Genomic DNA, 17,984 nt, shown 5'->3' on the forward strand with positions numbered 1-17,984 from the left:
TACACCCATCCAGGGATGAATTGGTCCCAGCCGTTCTAACCAGGACAGGCCTTGGAAAGCTACTGCCCTAGGTGCAAAAGAAATACTTAAATGGAATTATAACTTCACCAACAGCAAGATAAGTCAACCAGAAGGATGGGTATTGAGCTTTACAACAATTGGGATATATTGTTTGCAAAAAATAGGAACCCCTTTTTCACAATCAGTTGGAAATACCCCCTGTAAAAGAATCTTAAGTACAAATTCAGTATGTCCCCCGAGCTCCCAGGACTTACTGGACAGGCAAAAACACTTCTGACTGTAGATGGATAGAAAGTTGGAAATTGTACAAATGCAAAGGTACAAAAATGAACCCTTTCTCAGGGATAAGGGAAATTTCGAAGTTCTGGAAAAACATAGATAATATCTCTGAAAATTTTGGAAGGCACCGAATGAGCTTTTCTGGATATGTGGAAAAAGGGCATACGCTCTCCTCCCAGGAAAATGGACAGGATGCTGTACTCTGGGGTTAATACAACCTGGGTTTTTCTTGTTACCTTTAGAGAAGGAAAATGAACTGGGGGTTCTGCTGTATGAAGATTTAAAACGGGAAAAAAGGACAATTGGAAGAATTCAGAGATGGGGGAAAGATAAATGGCCTCCTCAAAGAATTATAGAAACATATGGCCCAGTCACATGGGCATATGATGGAAGTTGGGGTTATCAAACTCCTATTCACGTGCTTAACTGGATAATACGATTGCAAACAGTAGTTGAGATAATTACTAATCAAACTGCACAGGGCTTGGAGTTACTGGCCCACCAGCAAACCCAGAGTAGAGCAGCCATATACCAGAACCGGCTGGCACTAGACTACCTCTTGGCAGAGGAAGGAGGGGTGTGTGGTAAGTTTAATACTTCAGACTGTTGTTTGCAAATAGATGACAATGGAGAAGCAATAACAAATATAGAGACCAATATCTGAAAAATAGCCCATGTACCAATACAAAAATGGAAATCGATACTAAATGAGGGGTAGTGGAGTAATTTATTCAGGAAAACGTGGTGGAAATGGCTAGGCTTCCTTCATTTGTGCACCTTTGCTGGATTGTTATTTCTACCCTGTTTAATTCCATATTTTATAAGATTAATCCTTAGTGTAGTTCAAGGAATGCACCTGACCACCATATTGATGGATCCGAAAGACGCTACACTTAGAAACCCTGAGATGCAGAGGATCGTGGTCCTACAGCCCGTCTCCGAGCAAGTAAAGAATAAGACCGAAGCACTAAAGATGCTAACTAAATGGGAACTATCTCGGAAGGACAATGGGAACATCTAATGTTTAGCTTGTAATAAAACCATGAAGAAAAAGAAAAAGGGGAGAATTGTAGGAAATTAATAAGACAGTTTTATTACAAGCAGGGGTTTCCATGGTTGCCTCGTGCCGAGATACCTGGAGGTCATTTTATTTGGGGAGTTGGGGAGTTATTTTGTGGCCGAGGACTGGTGGGCTGCTTACTGTTCTGCTTACAGTTACCTAGTGCTGCTTACTGTTCTGCTTACAGGGTTGCTTACAGTTATTTACTGTTACTTACAGTTACAGTGTGAAGGTGGGCCAGAAAGTATGTAAGGCAGTAAGACCAGTCTGGGCTCACTGCCAAGGGACCATGCAGCTGGGGGCAGGGAAACAACTTGATAGGTTGGTTAAAACAACCAATGGACTGCAAGAAGACGACTATATCACCTTTTAAGGAAGAAAAGAGTGAGGCTTGGCATGGGAGGAGCAAGGGAGTGGTTATGTAAATCAAAGGGTCTTAAAAAGGTTCGTCCCTCCCATTCGGGGTGTGCTTGGACCTGGTCATGAGTCCGGTGCACCCAGTGCACTGTTAATAAAGTTCTTTGTTTCACTTTATTTGGCCATCTCCGAAATTTTAATTAGAGATATTTCTCACAATTCCACCTGAACATGAGGAAGAACTTCTTTCCTGTGCTGGTGACCATGCATTGGAAGAGATTGCCCAGAGAGGGTGTGGAGTATCCCTCACTGGAGATATTCCAGAACTGTCTGGACACAATACTGTACCATGTGCTCTGGGATGACCCTGCTTGAGCAGGGAGGTTGGACCAGATGACCCACTGTGGTCCCTTCCAACCTGACCCATTCTGTGATTCACGTATTCAAACAATGGAGAGGATTGGGTGCTCAGCAGCTCTAAAGATCAGTCTTTCATTAATGACCATTCTACTTTAGAAACATTAAAAATATACACAGCTGTGGAAAAAACATCTAGACAACCACAAAAATATTTTTATATAAATATTTATACATATATTATGTGTATATATAGTTATTTATATATTTTTGCTATTCAAGTAACAGTCAAATGCTACCTATCTAGTAAAGATAAAAATACAAAGAAATTGAGTAATAAAAAATGAATTATTTCCAATTCTAGGTTAATCATGGCTGTTTGAGAGAACAGGGCACTGAAATACTCTGCCTTCAAATAGTCTCAGAAGTTGCAATAGTACCTAATTCCCTTTTGATGCCATGCAAGGCAAGGACTGGAAATCCACGAGGTATGATTGAAACAGAGCACTTCTCTGTGGAGAAAAGTCAACACTTCACCTTGCAAAGTTTGTTGTGGATTTTTAACAGGATATGTTGGTAACAGCTCAGTTTCCTTGCTATTACCTGCGCAATGTAGAAAAGATGTGCAGAGGGGATTTCACCTTTTTGTCAGACTCCTTCTTATTGTGTGTACAATTAGATTTCTCTTTGCTGTTCTTCCACTGTTGTGTAACAAATGTCTGCATGATTCTGCAAAATTAAGAAAGAAAAAAAGATTTTCTTATCCCAGCCAAGACATACTCTCTTTAATACTAGGGTCACAGTTCACTACATAGGTCACATGATGCAATGACCTCAGATAGAATTTCTCTGTCACATATATGGACTGATGATTGGGTGTTTCAGCTCCTCAAAAATGTGGGGGGTTTTCCACATAGGACTAATTCACATGGAGCAGCAATGTCGATGTTGAGACGAGCCAGTTCATGGGCAATTAGGGCAGAATGTCGCTCAGGACGTCCGCTATCCGCAGAATCGAGCATGGTTCTGATGTTCCAACATGCTAGAGTTAATTTAGGTACACCTTTGGAGGCAGGTGCATGCCTTTGTCTTTTGATCTTTGGGCGACCGCATTGGGAGATGTCCATTGGCCTGCGGTTAACCAACCGGGTGAAGGTGGAGATGAGCTTTGTTTAGGTCACCTTTTCTAGGCCCCTCTCCGAGTGGAGTAAGCAGTGCTGTCCTTGAAAAGGCTGCTTGGTCGTTCAGGGTGCTGCTGAAAGAGACTGTCATCTCCGGTCAGTCTCAAGTGACCAATATCCTGAACCGCCTGCATGCAGGGTTGGGTCTGCAGCTTCCAGTGCACCTTTCACCTGCCATTTTGACCCTCACCCGTCACTACAGGACTTTTTGCATGTGGGTAAAGCCTTCAAGCCTGCGCAATGGATTTTTTAGGTGAGATGCAGTATGTGCAGAACTGAACCCACCCTTTAATCCTAAGGTTCATCTGCCAGGGTCGAGCAAGCTTGGATGGTGGCAGTGAGGTCCTCAGGACGTAGGTTTGATTAGAGTGTCCTTCTCTTAGATGGATGGCCTTACAGGGCTAAGCGAGCTCCATCTGCCCAGGTTTGAGATTAGAGTTGTCCTTCTCCTAGGATGATTGCCAGAAGGCTAACGAGCTCATCCTGTGTTTACAGAGCCATAGTGCTGTCGACTCTCTCATACGGATCTGAATCATGGGTCATCTACTGCCACCACCTGCGTCTCCGAGAACGCTTCCATCAACGCTGTCTCTGCACAATCCTAAACATCCACTGGTCAGATTATGTGACTAATACATCTGTTCTAGAACAAGCAGCAGTCACAAGTATTGAGGCCACGTTACTGAGAACACAGCTGCATTGGGCAGGGCACGTCTCCAGGATGAAGGACCACCGCCTCCCTAAGATCCTGCTTTATGGTGAACTTGCCACTGGCTGTTGCAAGAGAGGAACCCTGAAGAGAAGATACAAGGACTCCCTGAAACAACATCTCAGCCTTGGCCAGATTGATCATCATAACTGGTCTGCTCTGGCCTCAAATCGGGAGGCCTGGAGACACACCATCTATAACGCTGCTGATGCTTTTGAGAAAGCACGCAGGATCACCCTTGAGGAGAAAAGACAATGCAGAAAGAATCGTGCCTTGCAGAATATACCATCTAAGGAGTCTTTCTGCTGAGCCTTTTGCAACCGGACATGCCTATCTCGTATTGGCCTTTTTAGCCACCAACGCATTTGCAACAAATGTGGGTAGAGCCCTTCCTACATCTTCGTTCACGAAGCCTAGCCATGATGATGATGATGAATTCACATGGAATTCTTATTGAGAATACAGTGTGTGTAAACAACAAGATATTTTAATAATATTACTTCATTTGTATGATTACAAAAATGCTGCACTGAATTTCTTTAAACACCAAACAGCAAAAGACATTTTTTTCTTAAGGGATTCTTACTGTTGTAAGGGTCAGATATTAAAGTCTATATTCTTGTCACACATACACAAGCATATGTGAAAATTGAATTGTACCATGAACAGATGAAACTGCTAATTTTTTCAACTATTCTTCCCTCTTGTCCTCAAAACTTGGATGGCTGAATATCTGTGGTACATCTTAGAGGCCAACATGAAAGCATAGTCCCCTTAGGGTATGAATGATGCTAAAAAAAAGATTCTTGCTCCAGAGGCTTCACAAAGCAAAAATATTAAATTGAACACTCCTACTGACAGTCTTTTTTTTACTTTTGTAGCTTAGTTCCTAAAAGACAATAAAGTGACAAAAAACCTGTCAGGCAGCACAAATCAAGTTCTCTCCAAAAGGATCCTTGCACAGGAGTTAAAAGGTCTCATTGAGATAGCTTTGAACTATATTTAAACAGGGAAGGGGATAAAATCAGGATCACTGGAGATATGCCTGGGGGTGGCACACCACTGTTTGAGAGACACTGTGCTAGCTAGGTCCTTCAATCTGCTGTCTTGGTAGAGGTAGGGGATGAGGATCCACGCAACAGCAAGGATGCAAGAATTGATGTGCTAGAAACTGCTGAAGTGCCTGAGAAGGCTCACTGAGGAACTGGAGCTTCTCCCCCTGAAAAGGCAGAGGGGTTGCTATCCCAACTGAAGTACATTTACACCAATGGATGCAGCATGGCAACAAACAGGAGGAACTGGAAGCCATGGTGCAGCAGGAAAACTATGACATAGTTGTCAGCACAGAGACATGGTGGGACAAGTCACACAACAGCAGTGCTGCAATGGATGGCTATAAACTCTTCAGAAGGGATAGGCAAAAAAGGAGAGGTGGTGGGGCAGCCCTGTGTGTTAGGGACTGTCTCGATTGTCAAGAGCTTAATGATGGTGATAGTATTGAGTGCTTATGGGTAAGAATCAGGGGGAAGGCCAACAGAGGAGATATCCTGGTGGGAGTCTGTTATAGACCACCCAACCAGGATGAAGAGACAGATGAAATATTCTATAAGCAGCTGGGAGAAGTCTCACGATCTCTGGCCCTTGTTCTCGAGGGGGACTTCAATTTACCAGATGTCTGCTGGAAATGCAACACAGCAGAGAGGGAGAAATCTAGGAGTTTCCTGGAGTGTGTAGAAGAGAACTTCCTGAAACAGCTGGTGAGTGAGCCAACCAGGAGAGGTGTCCTACTGGAGCTGATGTTTGTGAACAGAGAAGAACTGGTGGGTGATGTGATGGTCAGAGCCATCTTGGGCATAGTGATCACAAAATGATAGAGTTTTCTGTTCTCAGAGAAGTAAGGAGGGGGATCAGCAGAAGTGCTACATCAGACTTTCAGAGGGAAGACTTTGGCCTGTTTAGGAAACTGCTTGAGAGAGTTCCTTGGAAGGCAGTCCTGAAGGGCAGAGGAGTTGGACCTGCTTTAAGAAGGCAATCTTAAAAGCACAGGAGGAGGCTGTCCCCATGTGCCAAAAGACTAGCCAGAGGGGAAGACCAGCCTGGCTGAATAGAGAGCTTTGGCCGGAACGCAGGGAAAAAAAGAGTGTTTCACCTTTTGGAAGAAGGGGCAGGCAACTTGGGAAGACTACAAGGATGTTGTGAGCTTATGCAGGGAGAAAATTAGAAGAGTCAAACTCAGCTAGAACTTATATGGCCACTGCCATAAAAGACAACAAAAAATGTTTTTTCAGGAGGGTCAAGGAGTATCTCCATCCTTTGTTGGATGTGGGGTCAAAGATAGTGACAAAAAATATATCGTGATGAGGAAAAAGCTGAGGTACTTAATGCCTTCTTTGCCTCAGTCTTTAATAGCAAGACAAGTTGTCATCAAGGTAACCAGCCCCTTGAGCTGGAAGACAGAAATGGGGAGCAGAATGAAGTCCCCATAATCCAGGATGAAATGGCTAGAGACCTGCTATGCCACTTAGACCCACACAAGTCCATGGTGCCAGATGGGATCCACCCAAGAGTACTGAAGGAGCTGGTAGAAGAGCTCACCAAGTCACTTTCAATCACTTTACCAGCAGTCCTGGTCAACCAGGGAGATCCCAGGTGACTGGAACTTGACAAATGTGGCACCCTCAATTCTGGGGAGGAGTGCCGGGGGGCAGATCTGGGGAGGATCTGGGAGCAGATAGTTCTTAGATTGGATGAATTAGAACTATAAAATTGTAAACCCCCTGGACACGTGTGTGTGCCTATGTACTGTGTGCACTTGAAGGCCTTCATTAAAGAACTGCTCTCTATCTTATCTATACTAATATTGTTTGGAGAATTTTTTTCTTCCATTTTAGGTATCAGGAGGATCCGGAGAACTACAGGCCTGTCAGCCTGACCTCAGTCCTGGGGAAGGTCATGGAGCAGATCATGAGTACTATCACATGGCACATACAGGACAACCAGGGGATCATGCCCAACCACTATGGGTTTATGAAAGGCAGGTCCTGCTTGACTGATCTGTTCTCCTATGACAAGGTGACCCACCCAGTGAATGAGGGAAAAGTTGTGGATGTGTCTACCTGGACTTCAGTAAAGGCTTTGACACCATTTCCCACAGCATTCTCCTGGAGAAACTGGCTGCTCATGGCTTGGATGGGTTTACTCTTTGCTGGGCAAAAAACTGGCTGGATGGCTGGGCCCAGACAGTGGTGGGGAATGTCAAAACCAGATGGCAGCTGGTCACTAGTGGGGTTCCCCAGGGCTCAGTAGTGGGGGTGGTTCAGTTTAATATCTTTATTGATGATCTGGATGAGGGGATCAAGTGCACCCTCAGCAAGTTGCAATCGACACCAAGTTGGGGGGAAGTGGGTATTTTCTTGTGATTAGAAAGGCTCTGCAGAGGGATCTGGACAGGCTGGATAGATGGGCTGTGGCCAATTGTATGAGGTTCAACAAGGCCAAGTGTGAAGTCTTGAACTTGGGTGACCAACAACCCCATGCAGTGCTACAGGGATGGGGCAGAGTGGTTGGAAAGTGGCCCATTGGAAAAGGACCTGGAGGTGTTGGTCAATAGCAGCTGAACATGAGCCAGCATGTGCCCAGGTGGACAAGAAGGCCAATGGCATCCTGGCTTGGATCAGAAATAGTGTGGCCAGCAGGACTGGGGAAGTGATTGTCCTTTTTTACTTGGTACTGGTGATGCTGCATCTCAAGTACTGTGTTCAGTTTTGGGCCCCTGAATTCAGGAAGGACTTTGAGGTGCTGGAGCAGGTCTGGAGAAGGGCAACAGAGCTGGGGAAAGGTCTAGAGAGTAAGTCATGAGGAGCAGCTAAGGGAGCTGGGGTTGTTTAGTCTGGAGAAAAGGAGGCTCAGGGGAGACCTTATCACTCTCTACAACTACCTGAAAAGGGATTAACAAGTGGCAGGATGAGAGGAAATGGCCTCAAGTTGCACCAGGGGAGGTTCAGGTTAGATATTAGGAAAAATTTCTTCACTGAAAGGGTTGTAAAGCATTGGAACAGGCTGCCCAGGGAAGTGGTGGAATCACTATCCTTGGAAGTGTTCAAAAGGCATGTGGATATGGCACTTGAGAAAATTGTTTAGTGGTGAACACGGTGGTGCTGGGTTGCGGGAACAAGCTGAGTCAGATGCACCTGCATTCAGTTAATTAGAATCAAAAGGGAGTGTTTCGGCCTTGGAGCTGAGAAGGGGTGTGTAAATCAAAACACTGAGTTTTCAAAAAGTCCTGGGAATTCTAGTTAACTGAATGACAACACCAGGTGCTGTTTACCAAAAGAACCCTAATAAAAGGGGAATGCAGAGAAAGCTCTGTGGAGAATCCTGAAAACTGAATCACGGTGTGTGTGCAGCTTCATTTCTTCAGCACCCATATTTGCCATACTGGGTTAATGGTTAATCTCAATGATCTTGGAGGTCTTTTCCAACCTTAATGATTCTATGATTCTAACTGTCAAAACTAAACTTAAAAAAGCAAAACCTTTTATTTTTCATTTAAAGAAAAACAAGTTCAAAACACTTTGATCCCACTAACCTTTGAATTTTATCCCACTTGACATGGTCTTGGAACTAAAAAGTGCAATATTTACTTAAAACACTTTAAACACTTTTCCAGACTTACTTTTTTAGCTGATGTCCAAGCCCAAATCTTTCCTTAGTAGAGATCTGAAATACATCCACAGTTGGCACTACAGAAAAAGGATATATCGTTGATATATGAACTTAAAACAATAATCAAGAACTCATGATCATACAAGTCATATTAAAATATTCCCACAATATTCTATCTGGACCTTTACCATAGGCAATGCCATTGAACAAATAGTGAAAGCAGACGTCATCTTAGTCTATGAACAAATGAATACATGATTTGTAATCATCATCTAAGCGCCTGATGTATGAATTCCAGAGGCCGATTATCTTGAATTTTCCTCAGGACCTGTCCTAATGTTGGTATATCTATAAAGTGTAAGGGGTGAAGGCTGGAAGTCAGCTCCTGGTATTACTAAAATCCTTTAATAGCATTTACTAGATAGAAGGGGCATGTGGATTCCAGCACTTGTTGAGAGACTCTCAGGCCCTCGAGGCAGGACAACAGCCAACACATATTACAAGCACGAATAGACTTTGTATTAAATAAGGAAGTAATGACTATAGTAAAATAAAAAGGAATGAAAACAAAAATCTGGGGCCGATTCAAATTTAATTAAAAAAGGAAAATCAGTATTTTGAAATCTATATTATTCTAATCACTGAGAAAACCAGATTTTATTCAGAATATCAAAGTTTATCCTTTATTTTCCCATTAATAAATTAATTTTTAAAATAAAATGCAATATATATATAACCTGACTATCCAATTTCACTTAGTTCAAAGCACCGTAGATACCTTTCCTTTAATGCTATTTTTCAAATATAATCTCATCTTTTAATGACAAAATGATGAATTTTTCAAAAGGGACAAATATTTTGATTAGGGGTAGCAATGTCTTTAGATTGTCAAATTTAGGACACGTGGCAGGGGGAGAATATTTTCAGTATGAATCATCATACCTAAATCAGCAATCTTAAAATTTGATATCTAGATTACAATTGTTGTCTAAACTCTACAGCCAGAGGACACAGGACAGTACCTCCAAAGGCTGATTCATCCTAATGTAAGACAGGTTTCTAAGGCACATGGGAGAAACTGCCCACAGGTACAATAATAAGATATTAATTAGAAGAATAACCATCTGAAATCAGGATATTAAACAGCTACAATGTGGTAGGTATACCTCTCGTGTTTTGGAGTATACTGCATTTCTGTTTCTTCTATCAATGAAAAGAAAGTACTATAGGAGAAAAATATGTAGCATAAAATTATGGCCCAATAGTCTCAAAACAACATAATTAAGGGGGAAGAGGAATACACAAAGAGTTTTGTTAACACAAAAGATGTTGGATCTCATTGTCCTTTGGTAAATAAATAAACACAGCTGCAACAGCAGCTGAGCTCATAAAACCAGTAGCAGTGAAGCACTTGCCTCTGGCCCTGATCTTGCCTTTCTTGGTACTCAGGCACTCCTACAATGTCAGCTTCAGGACAGGGAACTAAGCTTCCTGTTTTAACCTTGTTAATGGTGCAGAAGATGTTACTTCTAATTTCACTAGATCATTTCATACTGCATGCTGCTCTTTGTGCTTCACCCTCTCTTATTTGCTGCACTTTTTTATTTTTTAAATTACATTTTGATAGAAATATTCTGAATACTAACACTGCTACCTCCTATGGCAAATACATATTCTAAGATCTGCATATTTACAAAAAAGATTGCATCAATAAAATACAAAAAGACCAAAGTCAAGCAAAAAAAAAATTACCGATGTAATGAAATGCTTATTTGAATGAACAGAACATGGCTTATAGTTAGAATCGACAGACAACATATCCTATAAAAATAGCTCATTGGGACAGATTTTGCTAAACATATTATGATTGGAAATATCTATTGATTTTCCAGAGGCAGAATTCTCCCACAGATACAAGCCTGCACTGGAAGCCTCCAAAACTGAGCAAGTTATGTTTCAAATGACACACTTAGTTCTGACTTCCCATTGTAAAAATATATCTGGAGTTGACTCTTGCATATGAATGTTTCCAAATCTTTAACCTCAGTTTATTCTTCATGAGTCTGACCATTTTTGCTCTCATGAGAAAGCTTTACTCACATAACAAACCAGACAGTAGGATGTCAACATTTAAAATTCTCATTCAAATTTAAAGATCCCCAGAGTACCCACAGTCACACAGAAATCAGAAGCTGGCAGGATAATTACCATGGCCTGATTCTTCAAAGGTGCATGAAAAAGGGCATGTCCTGCACAGATCTGTGTATGTATATCTTATTGGTGATATCTGCATCTGTGAAGATGATCCCTGATTTCCAAAATCTAGAAACCACATATAAGAAAATGTTGATCTTTATTCCTTAACCCCTAGTTCCTAGGGGAAGCAGCTGCATTTCAAAGGATATCAAGAAAAGAAGTTCCAAAACTCAACCTATGAAAGTTTAAACTAATGTCCACATCATTATTGAGGGCCTAGCCATGCAAATATACGTAAGTATAATTTCAAACTAGTAGGACTGCTCTCAGTGGTACATTTAAGTGCATGCAGGGTCAAAGATTTGGCAGAGCATCTATCACCCAGTACATGGCTTAGATCGAGACGCCATACAGTCAAATGAAGAATACATCGGTGACTAACCTGGACCATTTAAGTACTGTGTAAGCGAACAGTGCAATCGCACTATTATAGGCTCTGTGCGAATTACATCCCAAGCCACAGCAATCTCTTCCTAGTTCAAGATAAAAAGAAAACAACAGACGCCATTAGCTATCATGAGGAACTGTTGCATTTTGTCAGTCTACCTTAGGGTTGTTATAAACACCATCCATCTATTTAGCCAGTCATGGAATATCTACTCCAACTCTAAACTTGAGACATAGGACAAACTATTGCCTGCTAATGTCTCTAAAAGCATTGTTAGACTGCTTCCAGCTCTCGAGTATGCTCACTTAAACTGAACACAGATTTCTATACAACACTACATCTGTAATGCAGGCAGACGTTACCATCAATCAAGAGATACTGCTTCAAAGATGCAAAGAAGCAAATAAAGATGGAAAGGAAACTCATTCCATGACACAGGACAAAGGAAACGTTTGCTCCTTCTTAAGACTGATTACAATAATTCAAGGTATGATCAGATTTTCTTAAATTTTAGAAGAGCTTGAGAACCTATGTGCTGTGCTGACCTGAGAAAATGACATATCTGTGCAAAAGCTAATGATGCCCCTAAAAGCACTAATTTTCATTCTACATCTAGAGGACAGGAAGTTACTGCACAGATGAGGTGAGGAAATGTGGAGTTACTGACAGCATAACTGTTATAGGAGCCATGCTGCTAGTCGACAGCACAGCGCTACTGTGCTGTCTCCTTTGTCACTGAAGCCTCTCCCTAATCAGCTGCAGATGCTGAGAAGCACACAGGAAAGCTCCAGCCAAGGTCTTCCTCCCTCCAGGACTCTGTGAAGTGTTTTCACCTAACTAATGTCTAGGATAGCAAAAAAAAAATATTTCATTTATATCAGTTAAAACATTTACCATTCACAGAGCATATTTGGAAGAAAATAATATGCAGTAAATAAAAGCCTATGAAACATTTTAACAATGTGATCATAAAAGGAAAAAGAAATAAACCTTTCCACTGAGTAGCAATCAATAATGTGACAGTCACTTGTGAAGATCAAGTCTCTGAAAAAGCAAAGTCTCAGTGGTTGTCTAGTCTGATGTATAGCAGAATTAAACGGGTATTAACGTTCATTATTTAACCCTGTGATTAGATTACTTACATCAAGAAAGCTAACATCAATATGCAGATCAATATCTACATCATCAATAGTTCCATATTCCCTGAAAGAAAAGAATTACATTACATTAGAGCTCTTTAAGACACTCCTCAGCCCATAAGTACTTATAATATTTTTTAAAGGATAATCTTGTGTGTAAAGTCAGAATGGTGATAAAATATACATTTACATAGATTGGATCAATATTCCCAGTGAGTGACTGCTGCACTGAAACCTTCTTTCAGTAGATCTTGCTTAAATAGGCTATATCTTTTTTCTACTAATTCCTCAAATTTTCATCGCTGCTATGTAAAGAAAATAATAATGGTCACATGCTGCTCCTATTTATGAAAAAAAATGCTAGTTAATTTTTACAAGTATTTTAGGCTAACAGCCAGCAACTAAGAATCATAGAATCAGAATATCCTGAGTCGGAAGGGATCCACGGGGATCGTCTAAGTCAAACTCCTGGCCCTGCACAGGACAGCCCCAAGAATCACATCATGTGCCTGAGAGTATTGTCCAAACACTTCTTCAACTCAGACAGGCTTGGTGCTATGACCACTGGGGAGCCTGTTCCAGTACCTGACCGCCCTCTGGGTGAAGAACCTTTTCCTAATATCCAACCTAACTCCCCCCCAACACAGTTTCATGCCATTCCCTCAGGTCCTATCACTGGTCACCAGAGTAAAAAGATTGATACCTGCCCCTCCACTTCCCCTTGTGAGGATGTTCAAGACTGCAATGAGGTCTCCCCTCAGTCTCCTCCAGGTTGAACAAGCCAAGTGACCTCAGCTGCTCCCTGTATGCATTCCCCTCAATTTGTGTGCTTGCCCTTAAAATCAAACCACTTCCACATGCATACATCCACAAAAGAAACGTTTTCAAACAGCACTTCACAAGACGTATATATAGCTGTGGCAGCCAGCATGAGAAACAAGAAGTGAAAGGCCTGAGAAAAGTCTAAGATGACCTTGTGTTGTTTTCTCTAGGCTGGGATTTACTGCTCAGAAACAAGCTCAGCTATTCTGTTTGCATTCTTACCATATGTGGGTGTGAAAAGGAGTTCCTTGAAACTCTAAGGTCTGTGTGCATGTTGTTTGTGTGAACAGGCCGGCCTGAGAGAGTGATGGATGTGTGACTTGCAGCTGTGTTCTGTCTTGATTTGCTTAACCACTCCCAGCTAAAAGTGAATGATATAAAAACCCTGAGTGATGGGTAATAAACTGATTTCTGTCCACGAAGTCAGGAGTCTGTAATCTTCATTCCATCTATAAATGGCACCCAGACGAGGCTGAATCATAGCACACAGTGCTCTGGGATGGAACCTGCAGCCGAATGGGGTTGGTCATTTTGCACGCATCATCCTGTGTCGGGATCATCACCCATTGTCGTGTATCATAGTTTGAGCCACTCCCCCTGGGGCTGGGAGCTACAGGTGGTTGGTCCCAGGAGAGTTTCCCCTGAGGGACCAATCACAGCTGTTCTTTTTCGCTCCTGTGAAATTGGATATTCACAACAGCCAGAAGTTGTTGGCAGAGGGGATGTGTGTGAGAGTGTGTGAGAGAGAGAAGCCGAGGGGTGGACGGGGGCCTCCTGAACCCGGGGGGGCCCCTGCGTCCCTGACTCGGCCAGGGCTGGAGGCAGCATGTAGGAATGTGTGTGTGTTGTGAGGGAGAGACTCACAACCATGAGGTGAGAGGGGAGAGGCCTCTGGCCCCTTACAGGAGCCAGGCCCTCTTCCCCCCCCCCTCCCCCGCCAGCTAGGCTGTGGGGCTTGGGACAGTTTATAACTGGACTAAGTACCCTGTGGCAAAGGCAAGTGGGCTCTTTTTCTTCCCCCACTGCCCGGGGAGGCAGTGGTGTGAACTCAAGGCAGGCGAGGCATTGGAGTCGAGCCAAGAGATGGGCCGGAGTGGTCCGGCTGCCCAGAGAAGCAGTTGCGATTCGTTGCCAAAGCTGGAAAAACTCCAGGCAGAAATGGGAGACGGGCCAGAGGGCTCGGAAGTGCCGACGTGGGCTTGGACAGGCTACCGAAACTGAAAGCTGCAGCAGCTAAGGAAGAGAGCCAAACCAGCAGGTTTTTCTGGGTAAGGACTTTTTGGTGAAAACTATTTGGGGTAAAGGACTGAGCAGAGACCCAGAGCCTGCAACCTGGAGAGTGAGAATGGAACATCTTACTCACTGGGAAGAAACCTTCACAAAACCAGGGAGAAAGGACTCAGAGCTGACTCCCTGGACCTTTTGTGATGAAGATACTGATGACGCAAGTTGTTTCCCTTGCAGCTCAGGATGAGACCTCAGCATGGAGCTGAGGGCTGGTGGGGGTTCACGAGAAACCCTTTTCCCTCATACCCTAATGAGAGAAAGACTTTTTCACTATCGCCCTGAAGACTTCTCCTGAACTTATGTGGGAGGGTCCAAGGGGTGGTAGAAGCTGTGTTAATATTGTGTATATAATTGCTTTATAGGGTCCGCTTGGAGAGTTGGGGCATATATACTAAAGAGGACAACATGTTGCTTGTTGTGTAATGGACGCCGAAAAAGATAAATTTTACACCGACCTGCACTGCCTTACCCAAAAGATGCCTGCAGATGATAAGATTTCAACACCAGAGTAGGAAAGAACTTTGAAGCCTGGAAAGGAATATTAGGCAAGCACGGTGTTGCAAACTGCAATGATAATGGTCGCCTTCTGCTAGAATTCTGTGTGGAGCAACAACTCACCATCACTAATACTATCTTTCAGCAGAAAAATAGTCTGAAGACAACCTAGATGCATCCTAGATCTAAGCATTGGCACCTCATCGATTATGTCTTGGTGCGACAGAGAGATGTCCGCGATGTCCACCATACCCGCGTGATGCCCAGTGCAGAATGCCAAACAGACCATCGACTTGTGTGCTGTAAACTCAACTTCAATCTTAAGTTCAAACCTAAAAGGGGCAGTATCCCAAGGAGGAGACTCCAAGTTAACAATCTCCAATCAGCCACAGTGAGAGACAGATTCCAGGCAAACCTTCAAACTAGGCTCAAAAACCATTCCATAGATTTGATAGATGCCTCTCCTGAAACACTTTGGCACCATATTAAAAACAGCATCCTGCAGTCCTCTGAAAAATCCTTAGGGTTCTCCTTCAAGAAGAACAAGGACTGGTTTGATGAAAATAAACAAGAGATCCAGGAATTGTTGAGGAAGAAGAGATCTGCTCACCATGTACACCTTGCACTGCCATCCTGTCACATAAGAAAAGTAGCCTTTCGTCTTGCATGCAGCAAACTCCAACAGAAACTCCGTGACATCCAGAACAAGTGGTGGATCAATCTAGCTGAAAAAACTCAACTATGTGCAGATAGGGGTGATCACAGAGGATTCTATGAGGCCCTGAAAACAGCATACAGGCCTACATACATACCAGGTCCAAAGCCCTCTACTCAGCGCAGATGGTCAAATGCTTCTGACAGATAAAACCTCCATTTTGAATCGATGGTCTGAACACTTTCAGACTCTTTTCAATACTAAACGTGTAGCCCAAGACTCAGCAATTCAGTCCATCACACAACAACCGGTGAAGTATGAATTGGATATTGCCCCCACTTTGGAAGAAACTCTTAAGGCCATACAGCAGGTGAAAATTGGCAAGGCAGCTGGGGTTGATGGAATTCCACCTGAAGTCTGGAAACATGGGGGCCAAGCACTCCATGCTAAATTCCACGAGTTTGTGGTGCGCTGTTGGGAACTAGGCGAACTACCATCAGACCTTTGTGATGCAGTCATCATCACCTTGTATAAGAAGAAAGGAGTTAAATCAGACTGTTCAAATTACTGTGGTATTACTCTGCTCTTCATTGCTGGCAAGATCCTGGCAAGAATACTTTTGAACAGACTAATACCCACTATAGCAGAAGGAATTCTACCTGAAAGCCAATGTGGTTTCAGAGCCAACAGGAGTACCACAGACATGGTATTTGTTCTCAGACAACTGCAAGAGAAGTGTAGGAAACAGAACAAAGGTCTCTATGTATTCTTTGTTGACCTCACCAAAGCTTTCGATACTGTGAGCAGAAAAGGTCAATGGCAGATTTTGGAATATTTAGGTTCTCCCCCCAAGTTCCTTAAAATGATCATCTCACTCCATGAGGATCAGCACGGCCAAGTCAGATATGGCAACGCACTTTCTGAGCCCTTTCTAATAACTAATGTTGTAAAACAAGGCTGCGTTCTTGCACCAACTCTATTCACAATCTTTTTCAGCATGATCCTCCAAAGGGCCATGGCAGACCTCGATGATCAGGATGGTATCTACATTTGATATCGTACTGATGGAAGCCTATTCAACCTATGGTGACTGAAGGCCCATACTAAGACCTTAAACCATCTTATCCGGGAGCTGCTTTACGCTGATGACGCCGCCGTTGTCGCCCACACAGAAGCAGATGTGCAGCGTTTAACATCCTGCTTTGCAGACGCTGCTGAACTCTTTGGGCTGGAAGTCAGCTTAAAGAAGACAGAAGTTCTCTATCAACCTGCGCCTCAGGAAGTCCTCCATCATCCCCATATCACCATTGGCGAATCAGAACTCAAATCAGTCCAGCAGTTTAATTACCTAGGTAGCCTCATCTCCTCGGATGGTGAGATTGACGGAGAGATAGACAACAGGTTAGCGAAGGCATATAGTGCTTTCGGAAAACCCCATAAAAGAGTTTGGCGAAATAAACACTTGAAGAAAAGTACAAAGATCAGTGTTTACAGAGCCATAGTGCTGTCTACTCTCTTATATGGACCTGAATCATGGGCCATCTACCACCACCACCTGCAACTCCTAGAACGCTTCCATCAGCACTCTCTCCGTACAATCCTAAACATCCACTGGTCAGATTATGTGACTAATACCTCTGTTCTAGAACAAACAGCAGTTACAAGTATTGAGGCCATGTTGCTGAGAACACAGCTATGTTGGACAGGACACGTCTCCAGGATGAAGGACCACTGCCTCCCTAAGATCTTGCTTTATGGTGAACTTGCCACCAGCTGCAGCATGAGAGGAGCCCTGAAGAGAAGATACAAGGACTCCCTGAAACAACATCTCAGCCTTGGCCAGATTGATCAACATAACTGGTCTACTCTGACCTCCAATCGGGAGGCCTGGAGACACACTATCTTTAACGCTGCTGATGCTATTGAGGAAGCACGCGGGATCACTCTTGAGGAGAAAAGACAACGCAGAAAGAATCGTGTCTTGCAGAATATACCACCTAAGGAGTCTTTCTGCTGTGCCTTTTGCAACCGGACGTGCCTATCTCGTATTGGCCTTTTTAGCCACCAACGCACTTGTAACAAATGTGGGTAGAGCCTTCCCCAAATCTTTGTTCGCGAAGCCTAGCCATGATGTAGGGGACTTCATACACCCACTTTCCACCTCTGATGCTTTCCCAAAATACAGCAGGATCCATCAGTAAACAAGGCATAGTACTTCTCACTTTCTGGTAATTTATTATACAGTGTGTCCTCTTCAGCATGTGTCACCTCCTCTGATGATATTCCAAAATCTTTACCGTCTGGCCAGTCCAT

General features: G+C 43.2%; 1 protein-coding gene across 2 annotated transcripts in view; it reads right to left on the bottom strand.

Annotated features, from left to right (window-relative positions):
- Positions 1-17,984, bottom strand: part of LOC113981412 (poly [ADP-ribose] polymerase 8-like) — a 224,038-nt gene that overhangs the window by 59,149 nt on the left and 146,905 nt on the right. For both annotated transcript variants that reach the window (XM_027708790.1, XM_027708789.1), the window contains exons 8-11: positions 12,416-12,476; positions 11,268-11,358; positions 8,640-8,706; positions 2,678-2,803 (exon numbers count right to left, since the gene is read on the bottom strand). In XM_027708790.1, the coding sequence (XP_027564591.1) occupies positions 2,678-2,803; positions 8,640-8,706; positions 11,268-11,358; positions 12,416-12,476 (345 nt within the window). The remainder of the gene's footprint in view (positions 1-2,677; positions 2,804-8,639; positions 8,707-11,267; positions 11,359-12,415; positions 12,477-17,984) is intronic.

Source organism: Neopelma chrysocephalum, unplaced genomic scaffold, assembly GCF_003984885.1.
Source record: "Neopelma chrysocephalum unplaced genomic scaffold, ASM398488v2 Primary Assembly neopelma1_96533, whole genome shotgun sequence".
In the NCBI taxonomy this organism is placed as follows: Eukaryota; Metazoa; Chordata; class Aves; order Passeriformes; family Pipridae; genus Neopelma; species Neopelma chrysocephalum.